The sequence below is a fragment of the Octopus bimaculoides genome, chromosome 9 (genome assembly GCF_046866305.1).
Source record: "Octopus bimaculoides isolate indiv1 chromosome 9, ASM4686630v1, whole genome shotgun sequence".
In the NCBI taxonomy this organism is placed as follows: Eukaryota; Metazoa; Mollusca; class Cephalopoda; order Octopoda; family Octopodidae; genus Octopus; species Octopus bimaculoides.
The window spans coordinates 31974575-31994439 of NC_142936.1; the positions used below are offsets into that span (position 1 = coordinate 31974575).

At 35.9% G+C, this 19865-nt stretch overlaps 1 protein-coding gene across 3 annotated transcripts in view; it reads right to left on the reverse strand.

Annotated features, from left to right (window-relative positions):
* LOC106875589 (uncharacterized) overlaps nt 1-19865 on the reverse strand; it is a 305124-nt gene that overhangs the window by 63941 nt on the left and 221318 nt on the right. For all 3 annotated transcript variants that reach the window (XM_089357338.1, XM_089357340.1, XM_089357339.1), the window contains 2 exons: nt 6885-7019; nt 183-273 (listed from right to left, as the gene is read on the reverse strand). In XM_089357338.1, the coding sequence (XP_089213464.1) occupies nt 183-273; nt 6885-7019 (226 nt within the window). The remainder of the gene's footprint in view (nt 1-182; nt 274-6884; nt 7020-19865) is intronic.

The following is a 19865-nucleotide window of genomic DNA, read 5'->3' on the forward strand; positions in this document are numbered from 1 at the left end:
CTCCAGTTAGATAGCTTGATGTTAATCTTATGCTCTGAATTATTTGCAAGCAGAGTAAAGCAATGTATTTTCCTTTCCTTTGCTTACAGAAACACTTCTATCTATTCTAACATGGATGTAAATCATTAAACAAAATATTAAAATGAAATGAAAAATGACTGAAGTACAAATTGTTTACTTACTTGTGATTAGTTGCACTAACTGTTGATATCATAAACTGATCCTTAATTCCAGGATGTTTGTACACTTTATTTTCTAGACAGCCTGCTTTTGCTAGAAATAAATTGAGAATATCAATCTTGTAACATTAAAATAATTATATCTTGACAGTCTTTAGTTAAAGAAAGTCATTATAAGTATATATAATTTATAAATTTGTAACACACACACACACACACACACACACATGCACACATGCAGACTTTCGTTCCTCTTTATATCCATTTTTCTATGTTAACATGGATGAGACAAATACTTATTATTGCTACATTGTTTCACAACTGAAATCTCCAAGTTTAAGTAAGTAGGTCCAGTCACACTATCTTTAAAACAGAATGGCCCAATTGATCTTTTTGATAATAAACTGCAGCATACAGTATGTCCTGGTAAATTAACAGATGTTCTCTATAATATGAGGATTCTCAGGTTTGAGTAGTACAACTGTGGCAATTAATTGAGCTATTTAATTTATATGTGGCCTCATCACTCCAAACAACCTTTGCTGGAAAGTGTGTATCTTCTATGCATCTTACTAAGTACCACTCACAAAACTCCATTCTTTGGTTGGACCGTTTTCATTTAAGAGCAAGGATTATTCTTGGAACGGAACTTTTCTAATGACAGCATTTTGAAATATGACGGATACTTGATTTTGAAATTCCTGTCTCATGACTTGCTTGCAGTACAGATTTTCTTGAATGTTGGCAATACATTCCTAGTACCCTTTTTTGCATTGTGGGGCTTGTCAATGACTGATTTTCCAGAATGTTTCTTGTGGGCATTTTGTACAGTTGCATTTGCTTCAAGCTTATCTCTAATTCAAGTGATGGTAAGTCATGTAGGTGGATCTGTCTGAAACTCCCTTGCAAACTGTCTTTGCAGTTTGACTATTTCAAATTTCTCTTATCACTTTAGGATAATTTCCTTTGTTCAAAGCTTTGTCTGACAACCTTTATTTCTAAAAATGAATGAAAATTAAGTGAGCTATCAGCTGTTAAAATATGTATAAAGTTTTTGGGGATACCTTGTATATTACAAACAGAAAGAGATAATGGGGAAAATATTTACAAAAGTTACTAATGGTTTCAATCATTAAGACAATATAATCATATAATAAAAAAAAAGAAAGGATAAAATGAATTAAATTAAATTAAATTAATCTTTCCTGCTAGCATTATTGAAAGTTTCCATTTTTCTTACAAATTTACATGTTAGTAATTGATGCCTCCATCTGACAGCTGTTAGCTTATAGTAGTAGTAGCATAGCAAACAGTATTAACTATAGTAGTGGTCTAGTGTTTCTTATAGGTACTATTGATATTAATGAGTGGGTCATAATAGTGGGAGAAATCATATGGCAGTATTAATAGTTGCAGCAATGTAGTGGTAATAACAGTAGTTGTAGCTAACATTGCTCAATCTATAATTATTTAGTCAGGCTTTAAAGGGGTCCTTTGTTGCCCTGACATATTTTGTATGTACCTTGAGGGTGTCATCTTTGTCATTGCTGTTGCCAATGTCACTGTCACTACTGCCATTACTGTCATCATTTTCATGTCCCTTTTTCATGCTTACATAGGTCAAAATGATGGAACAGAGTTTTCTATGGTCATATGCTCTTCCTAGTGTCCTGGGTATGACATTAAAACTGCATTTGGTGGTGAGGTTCCAGTGTGAGAGTTCTGGAGTTGCGGGGTGCATGAAGTCATCCCTTAATTACCATTACTCCCAGCACCATTCTAACCTGGAATGGTAGTACCTGTCAGAGTTCCATCTATGGGTGAAATAGATCTTTATAAGGGTAGATTGAGCCCCTTAGTTCTGGTCAAAGCAGTCAACCTAGAGGAAGGAAAACTCCAAAATTAATACCTTCTTCCAATATGCCCTAAGCCAGCAAGGATGAGTATGGCTGTTGAAACTAACATGAGATATTTCATCATCATCATCACCATGAGGCTCCAATCTAAATTTGGCAGAGTTTCTACAGCTGGATGCCCTTCCTAACGCCAACCACTCAGAGAGTGTAGTAGGTGCTTTTACATGTCACCTGCACGAAGGTCAGTCAGGCGATACTGGCAACGGCCACGCTCGAAATGGTGCATCTTATGTGCCAACAGCACAAGCCAGTCCAGGGGCACTGGCAACGATCTCGCTCGAAAATCCTACGGAAGCCAGTCAGGCGGTACTGGCAACGGCCACGCTCAAAATGGTGCATCTTATGTGCCACCCGCACAAGAGCCAGTCCAGGGGCACTGGCAACGATCTTACTTGGCTTGCCGGGTCTTCTCACGCACAGCACATTACCAAAGGTCTCGGTCAGTAGTCATCGCCTCGGTGAGGCCCAACGAAGGTCTTGCCTCACCACCTCAGCCCAGATCTTCCTGGGCCTACCTCTTCCACGGGTTCCCTCAACTGTTAGGGTGTGGCACTTTTTCACGCAGCTATCCTCATCCATTCTCACCACATGTCCATACCAGCGCAATCGTCTCTCTTGCACACCACAACTGATGCTTCTAATGTTCAGTTTTTCTCTCAAGATACTTACACTCTGACGGGTATTCACATTGACATTACACATCCAACGGAGCATACTGGCTTCATTCCTTGCGAGCTTATGTATGTCCTCAGCAGTTACAGCCCATGTTTCACTGCCATGTAGCATGGCTGTTCGTACACATGCGTCATACAGTCTGCCTTTTACTCTGACTGAGAGTCCCTTTGTCGCCAGCAGGGGTAAGAGCTCTCTAAACTTTGCCCAGGCTATTCTTATTCTAGCAGCTACACTTTCAGTGCACCCACCCCCACTACTAACTTGGTCGCCCAGATAGCAGAAGCTATCGACTACCTCTAGTTTTTCACCCTGGAATGAGATAGAAGTTGTTTCTTGTTTGTTTACAGTCTTTATTGCACCTGAACATCTGCCACAAACAAAAACTAACTTCCTAGTTAACCTGCCTTTGATGTTGCTGTACCTCTTATGTGTCCATAGCTTGCACCGGGTACATCTTATTGAGTTACTACCTACTCCTTTTCTACATACTGAGCAGGGCCATCTACCTGAAGGGGTTTGTGTTTTATCTACCTTCCTACTTATTAGGATTTTGGTTTTTGCTAGGTTGACTCTAAGGCCCTTCAATTCTAGACCTTGCTTCCACACCTGAAACTTCTCCTCTAGTTCTGATAGTGACTCCGAAATTAGGGCAAGGTCATCAGCATAGAGTAGCTCCCAGGGGCAACCTGTCTTGAACTCCTCTGTGATTGCTTGGAGGACTATGATAAATAGGAGGGGGCTGAGGACAGAACCTTGGTGGACCCCTACCTCTACCCGGAATTCATTGCTGTACTCATTTCCAACCCTCACCTTACTGGCAGCATCTCTGTACATGGCTCGCACAGCTCTCACTAACCATTCTTCTATCCCAAGTTTCCTCATTGACCACCAGATAAGGGATCGGGGGACCCTGTCAAAGGCTTTCTCCATGTCAACGAAAGCCAGGTACAGAGGTTTATCCTTGGCTAGGTATTTCTCCTGCAGCTGTCTTACTAGAAATAAGGCATCAGTAGTGCTTTTACCTGGCACGAACCCAAACTGCATCTCATCTAAATTGATTCGCTCCCTAATTAGTTGGGCTATGACCCTCTCTGTAACTTTCATAACCTGATCTAACAGCTTGATGCCTCTGTAATTATTTGTATCTAAAGCGTCACCTTTACCTTTGTAGCAGTTGACTATGATGCTGCTACACCAGTCATTGGGTATGACTCCTTCGTGTATCACCTGGTTCGTAATACGGGTGACTAGGCTATAGCCAACACTGCCAGATATTTTGAGCATCTCTGCAGTGATTCCTGATGGGCCGGGGGCTTTCCCGGTCTTCATACTCTTAATTGCTTTATCTACACTGGTACTATCAACTCGGATAGCTGGTCCCTCTATTGGGTCGACATACGGCAGGCTCTCTTCCTCCCATTCATTCTCTTTATTAAGCAATCTATCGTAGTGGCATCTCCAGACCTCTTTCTTTGCATCCTCATTTAGTGCAAGCGTACCATCATCCATGCGAACACATTTCTCTCCCACGACATCACTATTTTCTCTCCTACACTGTCTTGCAACACGAAATACCTCAAGTCTTTGGTCCTCACGGCGCAGAACATTGGCAAATCTTTTCTTATCTGCTTCCCCTCTGGCTAAATAAACCTGTCGCCTAGCCTCCCTTCTGGCACATTGGTACAATTCCCTGCTACCACCGTTCTTCCAGTCCTTCCAAACCTGTTTCTTTTGTCTAATAGCCCTGTCTACCTCCTTGTTCCCCCACCACGTTACTCTGGGTCGAGAGGGGACCTTACACCACCCACAGATCTGGTCGGTGGCTTTCAACAGGTTGTCCCGCAGAAATCTCCAATTGTCTTTCACACTGTATGATGCTATATCCCCTTCTATTTCGTTAAATGCTTCAAGTAACTTGTCTCTAAGTCTCTGTCCATTTGCAGGATCTTTAAGCTTCCACACCCTTCTCCTCCAAGCCGGTCTAATTCTGGGCACCCATTTTGCCTTGATCCCAAAGTCGCTAACTACTAATCTATGTTGTGGGGTACATTCTTCGCCAGGGTAGGTTTTGGCATTTATAAGCTGCCCTCTTTCCCTATTTCTGGCGAGGATGTAGTCGATTTGGCTAGAGTGTCTGCTGGAGCGGTAGGTGACTAGGTGACTGGCAGGTTTTCTGAAGTTGGTATTGCAGACCATAAGATCGGTTGCATCACAGAACTCCAGCAGTCTGGTTCCCTCCTCGTTGCGGGAACCGAAGCCATAGCCTCCATGTATGCCATGGAAGCCTCCAGCACGACGTCCGACATGACCATTGAAGTCTCCAGCCACAAAGAGAAGGTCCCTGTCACTCGTTGACAAGGTAGGTTGCAAGAGGGTGTCATAGAATTGGTCTTTCAGACCATCTGGTAGCCCCGGTTGAGGTGCATAGGCTGAGATGACAGTAGCTAATCTATGATGAAGCACTAGTCTAATCTTAAGTACTCTGTCACTTACTCTAACAACCTCGATTACCTTATCCACCCATTTCTCCGCTAGAAGTATTCCTACGCCCCCGACCCCGTCAGTGTTCCCTGCCCAGAAAATCTTGTACCTGTGTTCTTTGCCTGTGAGGAACCTCGTAGAACCTCCTCTCCATCTTACTTCCTGGATGCAGCACATATCTACGCGTCTCCGTTCAAGCATCTCAACAATTTCACCAGATCTACCTTTCAGCGTGCCGACGTTGAGAGTGCCAATCCTAACAGTATGGGTGTTGGGGGTGTGGGCCTGTAGCCTGGGTTAACTATGTTAAATGGAGGGATGGAGGCAAAGGCCTGTAGTCATTCCAGAATATTTTTGAATGCCATATTGTATCACTTAGACCATGTTATTAACAAGGAAAAAAATAACATCATGAGATTAGATAAACTCCTGAGTAGGTGTTCTGAAATTACAAATGTTGCATGCAAATCAAGAGTAGCTGGACTGACCTACTTAAGCAAAAAGTTAGAGGAGAAATACTCACTTCACCAACAGACAAACAAACTGGAGAATATCAACAACTTTAGCAGGAATAGTGGCCTCTTCTGGACCTGTGATAGATACATCACATTTCACATAAAAGGCTATATCTTTTCTATCCAGGAGGAGATATCTTCTACCTCAACAAGAAAACTTAGATTGCCTGTAGACCTTCATTTTGTGATAGAAAATGTCAGTTGTGCTGAGTGAACTGGAGCAATATGAAATAAAGTGTCTTGCTCAAGAACACAACACATAGTCCAGTCTGGGAATTGAATTTACTACCTCATGAGTGTGAGCCCAATACTCTAACTATTGAACTATGTGCCTTCACATAAGGTATTGATATAGTTGGTAATAATCCCTGAAATTCAATCCACTTCATGTGTTTTATTGTTTCACTGAGCTGCTACACCTCTAATTCATTTCTCCAGTCTGAGCTCTGCTCTATATTTCAACTTCACCACTGTCAGATACAGTCACAATAAATAGTAAATCTTACCAATTTATATGATATCTATATCTTCATTATAGTTACTAAACCATGCAATTTCTAATGATTTTTCATGGTGACCACATGTTTATAACTTTGTCAGAATTCCAACTTGCATGTTATAGGAAAGCCTTCAATTATAACCAGTTATTGACTTTATTAAACATTGTGGAGACAAATCATATATCTGGAATGATTCTATATCATATCCTATAAATGGCCATCTAGATGATTGCAAAAACTCACTGACACACACTCCCTTTACTTTCCGACCATATTCCTTTCTGTCTCTCTTACTGCAACTGTAACAACTTCTCCTGCCATATCTACTCAATAGTTGTCCCTGCTATTCTTTCTCTCATCACCCTTACTCTCTCATGCTCACCCACCACAAAACCTGCATAAAACATTTTCATTATAGAACTTTGCCCCACTGTCCTTGTACATGTTTTTATATTGTCAACCTCCAAGAGTTCAAGATGACTATCAATCACATCAACCACCCCAATTTTTGAAGACACAAAATCATCATGAATGGCATATTTCTTACTCTAAATAAACAAAAATTACTAACAAAAATGATTAAATATGTTTAGAGTAGAATTGTCAGAAACAAGTTACCTTTAGGAATAGTTTTGTAAGTGATAATGAAACCAGAACTGAATGTATTTGGCTTGTTGTAGAATAAATCTAGCATGGAAGACTTTGTTGTGTATTGTTGGATTTCATGATTCAGATGCTCAATAAGAGTATTTCCTGAAAAGATCAAGACACAAAAAAGAATATAAAATATATTTCACTAAATGTTTTAACAGATATATATATATATATATATATATATATATATACCGGAGTTAGCACATGAAATGTGCAACAAGGTGGAAAAAAGAGTACTCAAATACCAGAGGTAGAGTAATATGCTTTATTTAAAAGCAGCAGAAATATAACAAAAGACTGTTACTCTGAGTTTCACATTCCCGTTTGTCCGATGAACGGGAACGTGAAACTCAGAGTAACAGTCTTTTGTTATATTTCTGCTGCTTTTAAATAAAGTATATATATATATATATATATATATATATATATATATGCCATGTTTTTGAAAAGTAGTGCCAAATTTTAGAATTCTGTAAATAATAATAATGTAAATATTATAATATATTATAAGCTTAAAGCTTATAAGCAATCACTGTCTATTGACTAAAGAAAATAATCTAATATTGGGACATATAAGCCCATGACAGAAAATGTGGGTTTTCCATACGTGTAAGACAGGTATGTTGGTGTAAATGTTAGCACACTGGTCACGAAAACACAGAGGTGTAGGTTCATCCTATGTGTGTGGAAAAACCATGCCAAATCAGACTGTATCCTGGCACAGCCTTCGAGCATGCCAGCCTAATCAAACTGTACAGCTCATGCCAGCATGGACAACGGATGTTAAATCGTGATGATGATGATGATGATCTGTGTGTGTGTGTGTGTGTGTGTGTGTGTATATATATACCTAATATCTATAAAATTGAAGTTTTTGTGTATGTGTGTGTGTGTGTGTGTGTGTGTGTGTGTGTGTGTGTGTGTGTACAAAAATTTAATGTACCTCAATAGCTTCTACATCTTTCATCTGATTTCTTTAAAATTTTATACAACTGCTTCATATCCCAGATCCAAACATAGGCTACTTTGATTCTTTAAAAATCAATATTGGGGCCTCTAGAGCGATGGGAAACCAACAATAGATGATTCCTATTCATTTGCATTAATCAGCTGTTTTATAATCTGAAAGGTCTTCCATACTTTTTAAATCTTTTTATAAAAGTGAAAGGATTTTGTCTATTTATTTCCACTGTCCACCAGTGATGGTGATTAAACTGACTAGGAACACTGAACGCATACATTCCCACAATCCTCGTTCCAAGGATGATCATGCACTAAGCTTATTTACCCATCCATTATGATATTTCAACTGTTTTCCATTGTTTCAAATATGTTTTAGCATTGTTGTTCTAACCTTTTTTAAACAATGACATATTTGTCCCAAAGAATCAACCTTTAAATGAGAGTTTTGCTTCCATTAGCTTTCAGAAAGCATATCTTTCAGAAAGCTCCATACCAATTTAACTTTATGCAGCATTCACTGTTAGTTTATATGCAGGCTATGCTGGAAGACAGAATAAAGGGACTTTTGTTAGCTTATCTCTCTGAAAAAAATAGCTCCTTTTGCTGTTGAAAAAAAGCAAAGTCACAGAATACATACATACAAACGTATGTATGTATTCTGCATATGTATTTGTGTGTTCATGTTTGTGTGTGTGTGTACCTCTGTCTCCTTGTGTGTGCATGTTTGAGTGTATGCATATGGTCATGTGCTTCAGTCTTCTTTTGTGTATGTATGTATGTTTTTGAGTGTGTGTGTGAAGTGTGCATGTGTGTATATGATTATGTGTTTCAGTCTTCTTTTGTGTATGTATGTATGTATGTATGTATGTGTGTGTATATATATATATATATATATATATATATATATATATATATATATATATATAGACACATATATATATATATATACACACACACACGTTCTTGTTTACCTATGTAGACATATTTATAAGTAGGTAAATGGATATGTAGGTAAATATGTTGATAGATAGGTAGATAGGTAATATGGACAGATAAGCACACATACACGCATACATACACAAAAGAAGACTGAAACACATAATCATATACACACATGCACACTTCACACACGCACACTCAAAAACATACATGGAGTCATACATACATATATGCATACATACATACATGTATACACTTGCACACCGATGCACACACATGTGCACAAACAAACAAATAGAATGCAGCTCTGATAACAGACAGAGTCAATGATCATTGAAGAAGTCACAAGAAGCAACGAAAATTTAAAAAAAATAAATGAGTGGAAATCAAACTGGTGAATGTGTTAATTGATAAGGTATTAAAACAAAATGACTTTCCCCAGACATAATGGTTATAATAATAATGATATATATATATATATATATATATATATATATATATATATATATATATATATATATATATATATTGGACGTACTTGTACGAGGGAAGTAAAAGACATTTTTCAAATAATAAAATAAATTTTTTTTTTTAATTTTAAAAAATATTTTAATTGTCTGATAAAACTTTTTTAGTCAGTGGACATTTATTTTATTTTTACCTTTACTTACTTTATATTTGTCTATTAGGTCTTTTGGTAGTTTTTGAATTTTTAGCTGTTTATATTTAACTTTTTGATAGGTTATTCTATTTGTATTTTATTTGATTATATATTTTAACCTTCTGTGATTTTATGTGTATGTATTATTTTTTATGTGTTTGAGAACCATGGTGATTTTTATATATGGTTAAATGTTTGAGCGGTGGTGTTGTATGTAAAGTCGTTGACGCAAATTTAATGTTTGTTCTATAACCAATGCTTCTTTACATATATATATATATATTTGTATATTTAAATCTCTACCAAATATTTTGGTAAAATATTGTACATGTTATCAAAGTAGCAAAATTCTCACTTGAAAAGTTGTTTATACTTTGTTAAAATATAAAGACTTTCAAATATGTGATACAATTTTGGGTGCATATCAATTTAAATAAGAGCCATGACACAATCCTATATTAAAACTTGTTTATTATCCTATGCACATTTCAATGCAAGATCCCGACTCACTCTTGTCTGAGATAAGAAAATAGGGCCTTGCATCTCTTCAGGGCCAAGTTACATTAATTCACAGCAGACAACATTATTAGTTGTACTTAAATTACATGTGTATAAAAAAGTTATAATTATGTTGTAACGACATGAACATATTGTAACTGCTTGCAATATCGGTTAAGAAAACCGTTATATAGTAAAGTAACTAAGTAGAATTGTTAACCTAGGATATTAACCTAGGATGTTAAGTAGCGACAAGCATATGACGCTGTATATTCAATAAAAACCGTTGGAGGTTTGAAAAAAAAGTAAATAAAACGAAGAAAGAAAAATTATCTATTATGGACCTTACTAGAAAAATAAATATATAAATTGATGGTCAAAGAGAGGCAAATCTAGTAAATAATATTTTTTTGATTTACATAATTCACTCCATTGTGATTAATCATATCAAATAATTATATTTATTTTAAAGTTTAGAATAGTTTTGAGACTTGATTTAAGGATATGTAAACAAGATAAATAAGAAAATATAAATTATGAATTATAAAATAAAATAAATTAGGTCACATTCAAATTGCAACCATCAAAAATTTAAATATACATTAGATTAGCTTAGTAGTGGAATTCAAATACAATATTAATGAAGGAAGGGATTTAATCTAGCAAAATAATATTTACGATCTAAATAATTCACTCCATTGTGATTAACCCTATCAAATAATTATATTTATTTTAAAGTTTAAAATAGTTTTGAGATATGATTTAAGGATATGTAATCAAGATAATTAAGAAATTATAAACTATAAAATAAAATAAATTAGGTCACGTTCAAATTGCAACAATCAAAAACTTAAATATACATTACATTAACTTAGTAGTGAAATTAAATTACAATATTAATAAAGGAAGGGATTTAACCAATAAGGCAAACAGTAAACAATTATTTCGATATCATCTATACAAAAATTACATAGAATTATAAATGATACATCAAGTAACTAAGATCCAAACTTATAATTGTAAATATAGAAAAAGGTTATATGAAAATAAAGCTAAACCAAGTTAAATTAATATGCTAGTATGGAATTAACTAACACCCCAAAGTAGATTTTTAAATAGAGTATGCAAAGGTATGCCTCATCGCATGTTTACATCTGTAAGCTCTATATGTAATTTGGTCAACCAGGTCACCTTTGGAGAAAAGTATGAAATGCAATTCTAAATTACAGAGGGAACAAAATTCTTTGCCCTTGTCGTATGGAAATGGTTTTCCTGTAATTGACCATCCTAAAGAATACCCCTTATTTTGGTCTTTAAGATGCCAAATTAATTTGCTAAGCCCAGTGCTATTCTGCTTCTTTCTATCTCTAAATGTTGAATAATGATTCGATATTCTTTTTGAAATTTCAAGCGAAGATGATCCTATATATACCCTAACGTCATTGTTTGTTAATACCTTACGCTGGTATACAGTATTTTTGGTCTTAACATTTACACTTAGGAATTTAATTCTGTTAGAATTTAATTCTGATATTACGATTCTGTTGTTATTATTAATATTCGTATTATTGTTTTTGTTGACATTTAAATTATCTATAACAGTGTCACCCAGAAAATTAAGATTATTACCTATATTCCTATTATTAGACTCTTCAATAAAGTTAGAGCTTAATAGTTTAAAGTTATGCGAGGCAATAAGTTGTGTTAAATTCTTTGTATTTGAAAATCCAAACCTTACCTTATGTGCGTTTATGATTTTATAGTAATGCGAATTTTTGGGAAAATTTCTACTAACCACATTCCTGAACTGGGTAATTAAGTTAGACTTAATTTGTTTCCTAAATGAAATTACAAACCATATATTATCCTCATTTTTAGTATTATAATTATTACTACTATTCCTAAAGAATTTTAATCTACTGCTGTTACAATTAGGTTCATGTTTAGGGTATTGTGGTTTACCTCTATTCTTTCTTACGGTGTTAAAATTATTATTATTAATATTGTTAATTTTTTCACCTGCCTGAGGGGAATCAGAGTCTGGTTTAATATAGTATACCTTATCTTTATAACCCGCTCTAGATAAGGTAGAGTTATAGAACTTTGCCTCATTTTCGAAAACATTGGCGTTTGCCAATAGGTTAGATAATCTTAGCGATATATTCTTTACCAAATTATCTGTTATTGATCTAGGGTGATTACTAAACTTACTGATGTACTTCAGGTTACTAGAAGGCTTATGGTATGGTCTATATGTCATATTATGTAGGTCTAATGTTACGTCTAAAAAATTAGCTAATGATATATTATCCTAAAATATTATATGCATTCCCATTCTGCGAAAAAACCTGGCTAATCTATTCTTAACCTTTTGTACTTGTTGGCTAGAGCTATTCCTAAGATATAACAGACAATCATCCCTATATAGACTCCCCCCTAATATTTGGGAATTGATCTTCCATTTCATTAAGGATGAAGGAACATACAATGTCAGCTATCTGTGCTGAATCAGAACTCCCCATAGGGACATCAAATGCATCCGGGGTATCTTTACGAATCCAAATTTTATTATTGAACTTAATAAATGATTTTCTAGCCGCTAATATAACATTAATCTCATCCCTTGTAAGTCCCACCTTATTATGTACAAACTACAATGCTTTGTTAAGTATGATAGGATTAATAGATGAGTAAAAATTTGCAATATCAAATTGAATAAATTTCTTATTTTCCTTGTCCTTAATCAATTTGAACCATTCTATAACTTGTATAGAGTTAGACCATAAATAAAGTTTTAATTTCTTTACTATTGTAGGGATATATTTATATAAAATATTCTTACTAAGTGTCCCTATATCCGACTTAGTCGGGCAAATGAGTCTTAAGGAAGGATCTGTCCAAAAATTACTTTTGTGATCTTTAAGGATAAATCGCGCGGTTCCCTAGGTACTAGAGATTCAGTTCTGTTCAATAGGTTAAACCTATTCATTAACTTTTTAGCTTCTAAATTTGCTTTTCTGAGCATATTCTTATTTGTTATTTTGTAGTTTTTCTCGATTTCTATTTTAAGAAGGTCTAAATAATGTTTCTGTAGTTTATATATGTTTCCTGTTTTGTGAGATTTAACTAAAATTCCGTTCGTTCTGTTAATTTCCCTGGTTATCCTGTTTAGGTATTCCAAATGTTCGTTCCTTCTAAGTGACTTATTTATTTTAATGTTGTTAACAACTGTCCAAAGTTCATCTTCAAATTTATCCAGCCTCGGATTATATGGAGGGCTTTTTCTAGATTTAAAAAGCTTCTTAAATTGTGAATTATCATCTGTCATGTCTACTGTCTGTGAATATACAGTGTCGTTTGCTTGTTGCTACTTAACATCCTAGGTTAATATCCTAGGTTAACAATTCTACTTAGTTACTTTACCATATAACGGTTTTCTTAATCGATATTGCAAGCAGTTTCAATACGTTCATGTCGTTACAACATAATTATAACTTTTTTATACACATGTAATTTAAGTACAACTAATAATGTTGTCTGCTGTGAATTAATGTAACTTGGCCCTGAAGAGATGCAAGGCTCTAATTTCTTATCTCAGACAAGAGTGAGTCGGGATCTTGCATTGAAATGTGCATAGGATAATAAACAAGTTCTATTATTATAGGATTGCGTCGTAGCTCTTATTTAAATTGATATATATATATATATATATATATATATATATATATATATATATATATATATATATATATATATATATATATATATATACTTCGTCATCATTTAGTATCCCGTATCCATGCTTGCGTGGGTTGGATGGCTTGACTAGGGTTGGTGGGGCTGCACCAGACCCTAGTCTGATTTGATATGTTTTCTGTTATATCCTTGAGTTTGGATATAGACTACACTGTAAGTGTTATAACACTACAAAAACTAAATCAGTAACTAGTACATAACAAACTTATATCTCCTCTCAACGACTTCTACGACTGCCTTCACAAATGCAACTGCACACACCACACTGTACCTCGCACTGTGGGTATGCATGCATCTTTATAAGGTTTAGGACAGTTCACTTGTTATCCCACAGGGGTGTCAGGATTTCACCACAACATCTCCCCTTTTTGAGCTTGACTTTCCTTGGAAGTCAATATTTTTCTTTCATTTATTATATATTTATTACCTACTCTTCCCATTTTTCTTTTGTTTTTACTTAATTCCACGGGAAGAAATTGGAATATTTTTTGTTTTGGCTCCACTTGCAAAAGTTATGTTTGTTTTCTTTTCCTAGTTGATGTACTTATTTGTTTGACTATTCCTTGAGGTAACAGGACATCAAAAATGTCATAAAGAAAATCCATTGGTTCTTCATGTCTTACTCTTTCTTCTGTAAACCATTTTTTCAATTGGTTTACATATCTTTTTTTTTCCCATGTATGACCTTTTACCATGTACGTTATTTTTCCTAAATGTTTACTTATACCTTCTTCCTAACTTTCCTTTCCATTTCTGTATATTTAAAAAAACAGCATGTTACCGATTTTGAAGTGTTTCTCTCCATTTTTTTCATTTCTTCCCAGTAGTAATTTGTCAAATACTGACCTGACTTTCCTGGCAAACATTAGTTCAGCCGGCAACACACCTGAAGTGGTGTTGGGGTTAGGGATTATTCGGTAGATACTTAAGAATTTCATCAATGCAGTATCAGCTAGTAGCTCATTCCTACATTTTTTCAGCGCCCTCTTAAACGTGTCTACAAAACGTTCCACTAGTCCATTCGATCTCTGATGATGTGGCAGAGTAGTAATATGCTCTATTGCTAGTATTTTGCAAAAGTTTTTAAATTCCTTCAACGTGAACTGTGTTCCGCTTTCAGACACTATAGTGTCTGGGACACCATGTCACGCAAAAAGTTCATCTAGAAATTCTATTGTTACTTTGGAGGTTGGCTTCTTACATTTACATATTTCCAGCCATTTCGTGTAACTATCCACAACTATTAGATAATACCCTCCATTTAACGGTTCTGCGAAGTCTATGTGTAATCGGGACCAAGGTGTGTCGGTCTTGGGCCAAGGCTGAATTTTTATAGGTGGTGCTTTTGCTGTCAGGTTACAACCTCTGCAGGCTTTCATGAGTTTTTCAATATCCTGATCCATATTCGGCCAGTAGATGTAGCTCCTTATCAGTGCTTTCATTCTCGCGATCCATGGATGTCCCCTGTGAAATTCATTTACCATACAATTTTGGAAAGAAACAAGTATTACAACCCTCTGAGCATACATAAGTACGTCCTCACATATCAAATGCCATTTTGAAACTGTGTTACGCTCAGCTACATGAGTTTTTGCATTTGTTTCTGACTTCACTGTTTTTTTCATTTTTATTATGAACACATCCTTCTCTGCTTTAATTTCTGTTTCCTTAAAGTGACAAGTAGTTCATGTTTCAGAGTATATTTTTTAATTTCGATTTCAGCTTTTATTGCCACTATTACTGTGTCCTCTAACGGTTCAGTGTATTTAGGTATCAATCTTGACAGCCCATCCGCATATCCCAGTTTTTTCGATGATAGAAATTCCATCTTAAAGTCATAATTTTAGCAGGGTCATTTCCTTGTGCTGCAATCAGTTGGCTGTATGTGCGGAGATACCCTTTTTCGATCCATAAATTGACAACAGTCTGCAGTTTTTTCAATCGGCAACACTGTTTTAGGCTACCATTTTCATACTTGTGTTAAATTACTGCTCCTATACCATTTTTGCTCGCATCTGGTGTTACTACTATTTTAAAATTTGGATCAAAGTGCGGTAATGACAGTTCTGATGTTAAAACTTTTTTAATATCTTCGAACACTTTTTGGCACCTGCCCGACCAATACTATTTAATGTCTTTTTTTCAATAAGGTGTTTAGGGGTGCTCTTAGCACATGCATATTCGGTATATATGTTTGGTAATAGTTTGCAAGCCCCAAGAACGCTTGTAATGTTGTAATATTTTTCGGGGTGGCATATTTCTTATTGCAGTTGATCTTGAAGAATCTGGCCTGCAACCATTTTTATCGATAACTTGCTCTAGATACTTTATTTCTGGCATGAAAAATTTGCATTTTTCCTCGCTAAGTTTAAATCCAGACTCCTTTATTCTTTCAATAACCTTTTTAACATGTTGCTCATGCTGGCCTCAAGACTCACTTTTTATGAGTATGTCATCCAAGTATGCTGGCCTCAAGACTCACTTTTTATGAATATGTCATCCAAGTAAGCTATAGCAAAATCTGTATCCACAAGAATAGTGTCCATCACCTGTTGGAAAATACTAGGTGTCACCTTTATCCCAAAAGGAAGTTGATTGAATTTATATAAACCTTTATGGGTGTTTATTGTTAATAATTTTGAACATTCTTCCCGTAAATACGCCTCCAACAAGTCCAACTTTGAAAAAAATTTTCTTCCATTGAGTTTCACAAAAATTTCCTCCGGATTTGGTAATGGGTAATTGTATGTCATCAAACATTCGTTCAAGCCTGCTGAAAAGTCAGTGCATACTTGTATTTTATTATTTTTTTCCCTTTACATAAACAGTTGATGATACCCATTCTGAATAATCAGTTTTTTCTATAGCTCCAAGTTTTTCAAGTCTATCCAATTCCTCATTGACTTGATTCAGCGACACAAAAGGTACAATTTGCTTTGGTTTAAATACTGGTACAGTGTTTTCTTTCACTTGAAATTTTACTTTTGTCTTGGTGCACCTACCTAATTCTTCAGAAAAAGCATCAGGAAAAATCTTTTTTTTTTTCTCTTTTTAAAGTCCTCTGATGCCTTATTTGAACTACAAAAAATATTTATGGGGAGGTCCCATAAGTTAAATAGTTCCAGCCAGTCTGTGCCAAAATAGGTTTGTTGTATTTTTTAATACAAAAACTTTGGCTTTCAAAGTTTTTCCACAAAATGTCATCTCACTTACCATTTCGCCCCAAAATCACAATTGTTTCCCTGAAACACCTCGCGCAATTTTCGAAGTTTTTTTCAATAGGCTTTCCTATTTTTCTCCATGTATCATCGTTAATTATCATGATATCACTACCTGTGTCCAACTGTAGTCTGGTATTCGCATTATTTATTTTTATGGAGACAAATTTTCTTTTTTGTGCTTCACTTTGCATTTGTATTGACAATACTTTCTTCTTGAATTTTTTTCATTCGACCTTTTTTGTTTCACCCAACAATGTGAATTCTTATGTCCGATTTTTCCACATCCAAAACATTTTAGTTTTTAAAAGGACAGTTTCTTTTAAAATGTATTTCTCCATACCCATAGCTTGGTTTGGGTCTTGACTTGGTTTTCTTTTTTCTTATCTGTTACAGGTCAACACATAGGTATATTTGAATAATCTTTTTCAATTTTTTCAGTGTCCTGTCATAAATTTATAATCCTTTGGCATTCTTCAATTGAATTAGCAACTCTGTCTGCTGAAAACGAACATGAAGTGTTTTTGGATTGCAACAATAATTCCAACAACTGTTGATTTGTTGTTGTTGTAGTTGCTGTTGCAACTGTACCACAGAAGCTAATAAGTCTTCTATGCTAAGAATGTCCACAGTGAGCTTTGACTTTCTCATCGTCACTCTTATATCCTTGAGTTTGGATATAGACTACACTGTAACAGTGTTATAACACTACAAAAACTAAATCAGTAACAAACACGTAACAAGCTTATATCTCTTCTCAACGACTTCTATGACTGCCTTCACAAATGCGACTGCACACACCACACTGTACTCTTTCTTTATTAGGCACTACGGCCTGACACAGAGGGGCACACCACAAGGACAGACAATACAGTACAACACGTGAGGTACATTTAACAAATGATTGCATGAATTATTTAAATGAAAAGATGAAATGTCTCATGAGCCCCCCAAAGCTCGCAGTCTCATTTAACTGTTCTCTTATACATTTATTTTTTAAAGTTTATGATCTTTTTTATTTTACAATTGTTATATGTGGCAATAGATCCTCTGTCGTCACAACGTTTGGCAGATTATCATAGCTCACATGTAACCCACTTGCTGTGGATACATTTTGTGGATACATCTCTCTAAGTCTCCACACCACCTCCTCCTCCTCCTCCACCAATGCAGCCTTCTCACCTTCTTCAAACATATCTGGATCTAATTTTACTCTTATTAGTCCTTTTATTTTTAATATCTTCTTCTCCATTTCTATATCTTTTTTATTACACTGTGGGTACACATGCGCTTTTATAAGGTTTGGGACAATTCACTTGCTATCCCACAGGGGTGTCCCGATTTCACCACAATAGTTTCTATGACTGGATGCCCTTCCTAATGCTAAACACTCCGAGAGTGTAATGGGTGCTTTTACATACCACCGTCACAGTGTCAGTTTGCACGAGACCCCTGTCTGCTATGACTATGATTTCACTTGGCTTGATGGATCTTATTCTCAAGCACAGCATATTGCCAAAGGTCTTGGTTATTTGTCATTGCCCCATGAGGCCCAACTCTTGGAAGGTGCTTTTTATGTGCCACTGACATGGGTACTAGTTACACAACACCAGCATTCATGACAGTTACATGACATTGACAACCACAGCTATGATTTCACTAGGTTCAAAGGGTCTTCTCAAGTATGGCATATTACCAAAAGTCTCGGTTACTAGTCATTGCCTCCGTGAGGCCCAACGTTTAAAGATCATGCTTCACCACCTCATCCCATGTCTTCCTCGGTCTACCTCTTCCACAGCTTCCTTTCACTGGTAGAGATCAGCACTTCTTCACACATCTGTCCACATCCATATGCATCACATGACCATATCAATGCAATTGTCTCTTATGCTCAGCCTTTCTCTAAACATGCTTACGCTCTGTTGTACATGCACACTGACATTACACATCTAGCGAAGCATACTAACTTCATTTCTTTCAGGCCTACACATGTCCTTGGCAATCACAGCCCATATTTCACTGCCATGTAACATGGCTGTTTGTACACAGGCATCATACAATCTGCTTTTCACTCTGAGGGAAAGGCCCTTTGTTGCCAGCAGAGGTAGGAGCTCTTTGAACTTTGTCCAACCTACTCTTATTCTAGCAGCCATGCACTCGGAGTATCCACCCCTGCTAGTGACTTGGTCACCTAGATAATGAAAGCTATCAACATCTTCTAGCTTTCCTCCTTAGCATTTGATGGAGTCTATTTTCTGCATGTTTTTATTGTACCTGTGCATACAAAAACAAGTTTCCCTGTTAATCTTCCTCTTATATTGCTGCACCTCTTATGTGTCCATAGCTTACACAGGGTACATCTTATGGAATTTCTAGCTACACCTTTCCTGCAGATCGAGCAGGATCATCGACCTGAAAGGATTTGTGATTTGTCTGCTTTCTTACTTATTAAGACTTTGGTCTTTGCTAGGTTAACTCTAAGACCCTTCGATTCTAGACCTTACTTCCACACCTGAAACTTCTCTAGTTCTGGAAGTGATTCAGTTATAAGAACAAGGTCATCAGCATAAAGGCGCTCCCAGGGACAGCCGGTCTCAAAATCCTCTATTATTTCCTGGAGGACTATGATGAACAAGACAGGGCTGAGGATTGATCCTTGGTGAACCCCTACATGTACCCTGAATTCTTTACTATACTTATTGCCAACCCTCACCTTACTGACAGCATTCATATACAGGACTTATACAGCTCTCACCAACCACTCACTTATCCTTAGTTTTCATATTGACCACTAGATAAGGGGTTGGGGGAGCCTGTCAAAGGCTTTCTCCATGTCAACAAAAGCCAAGTACAGAGGTTCTTTAGCTATGTATTATATTTCTCTTGCAGCTGTCTTACATGAAATATACC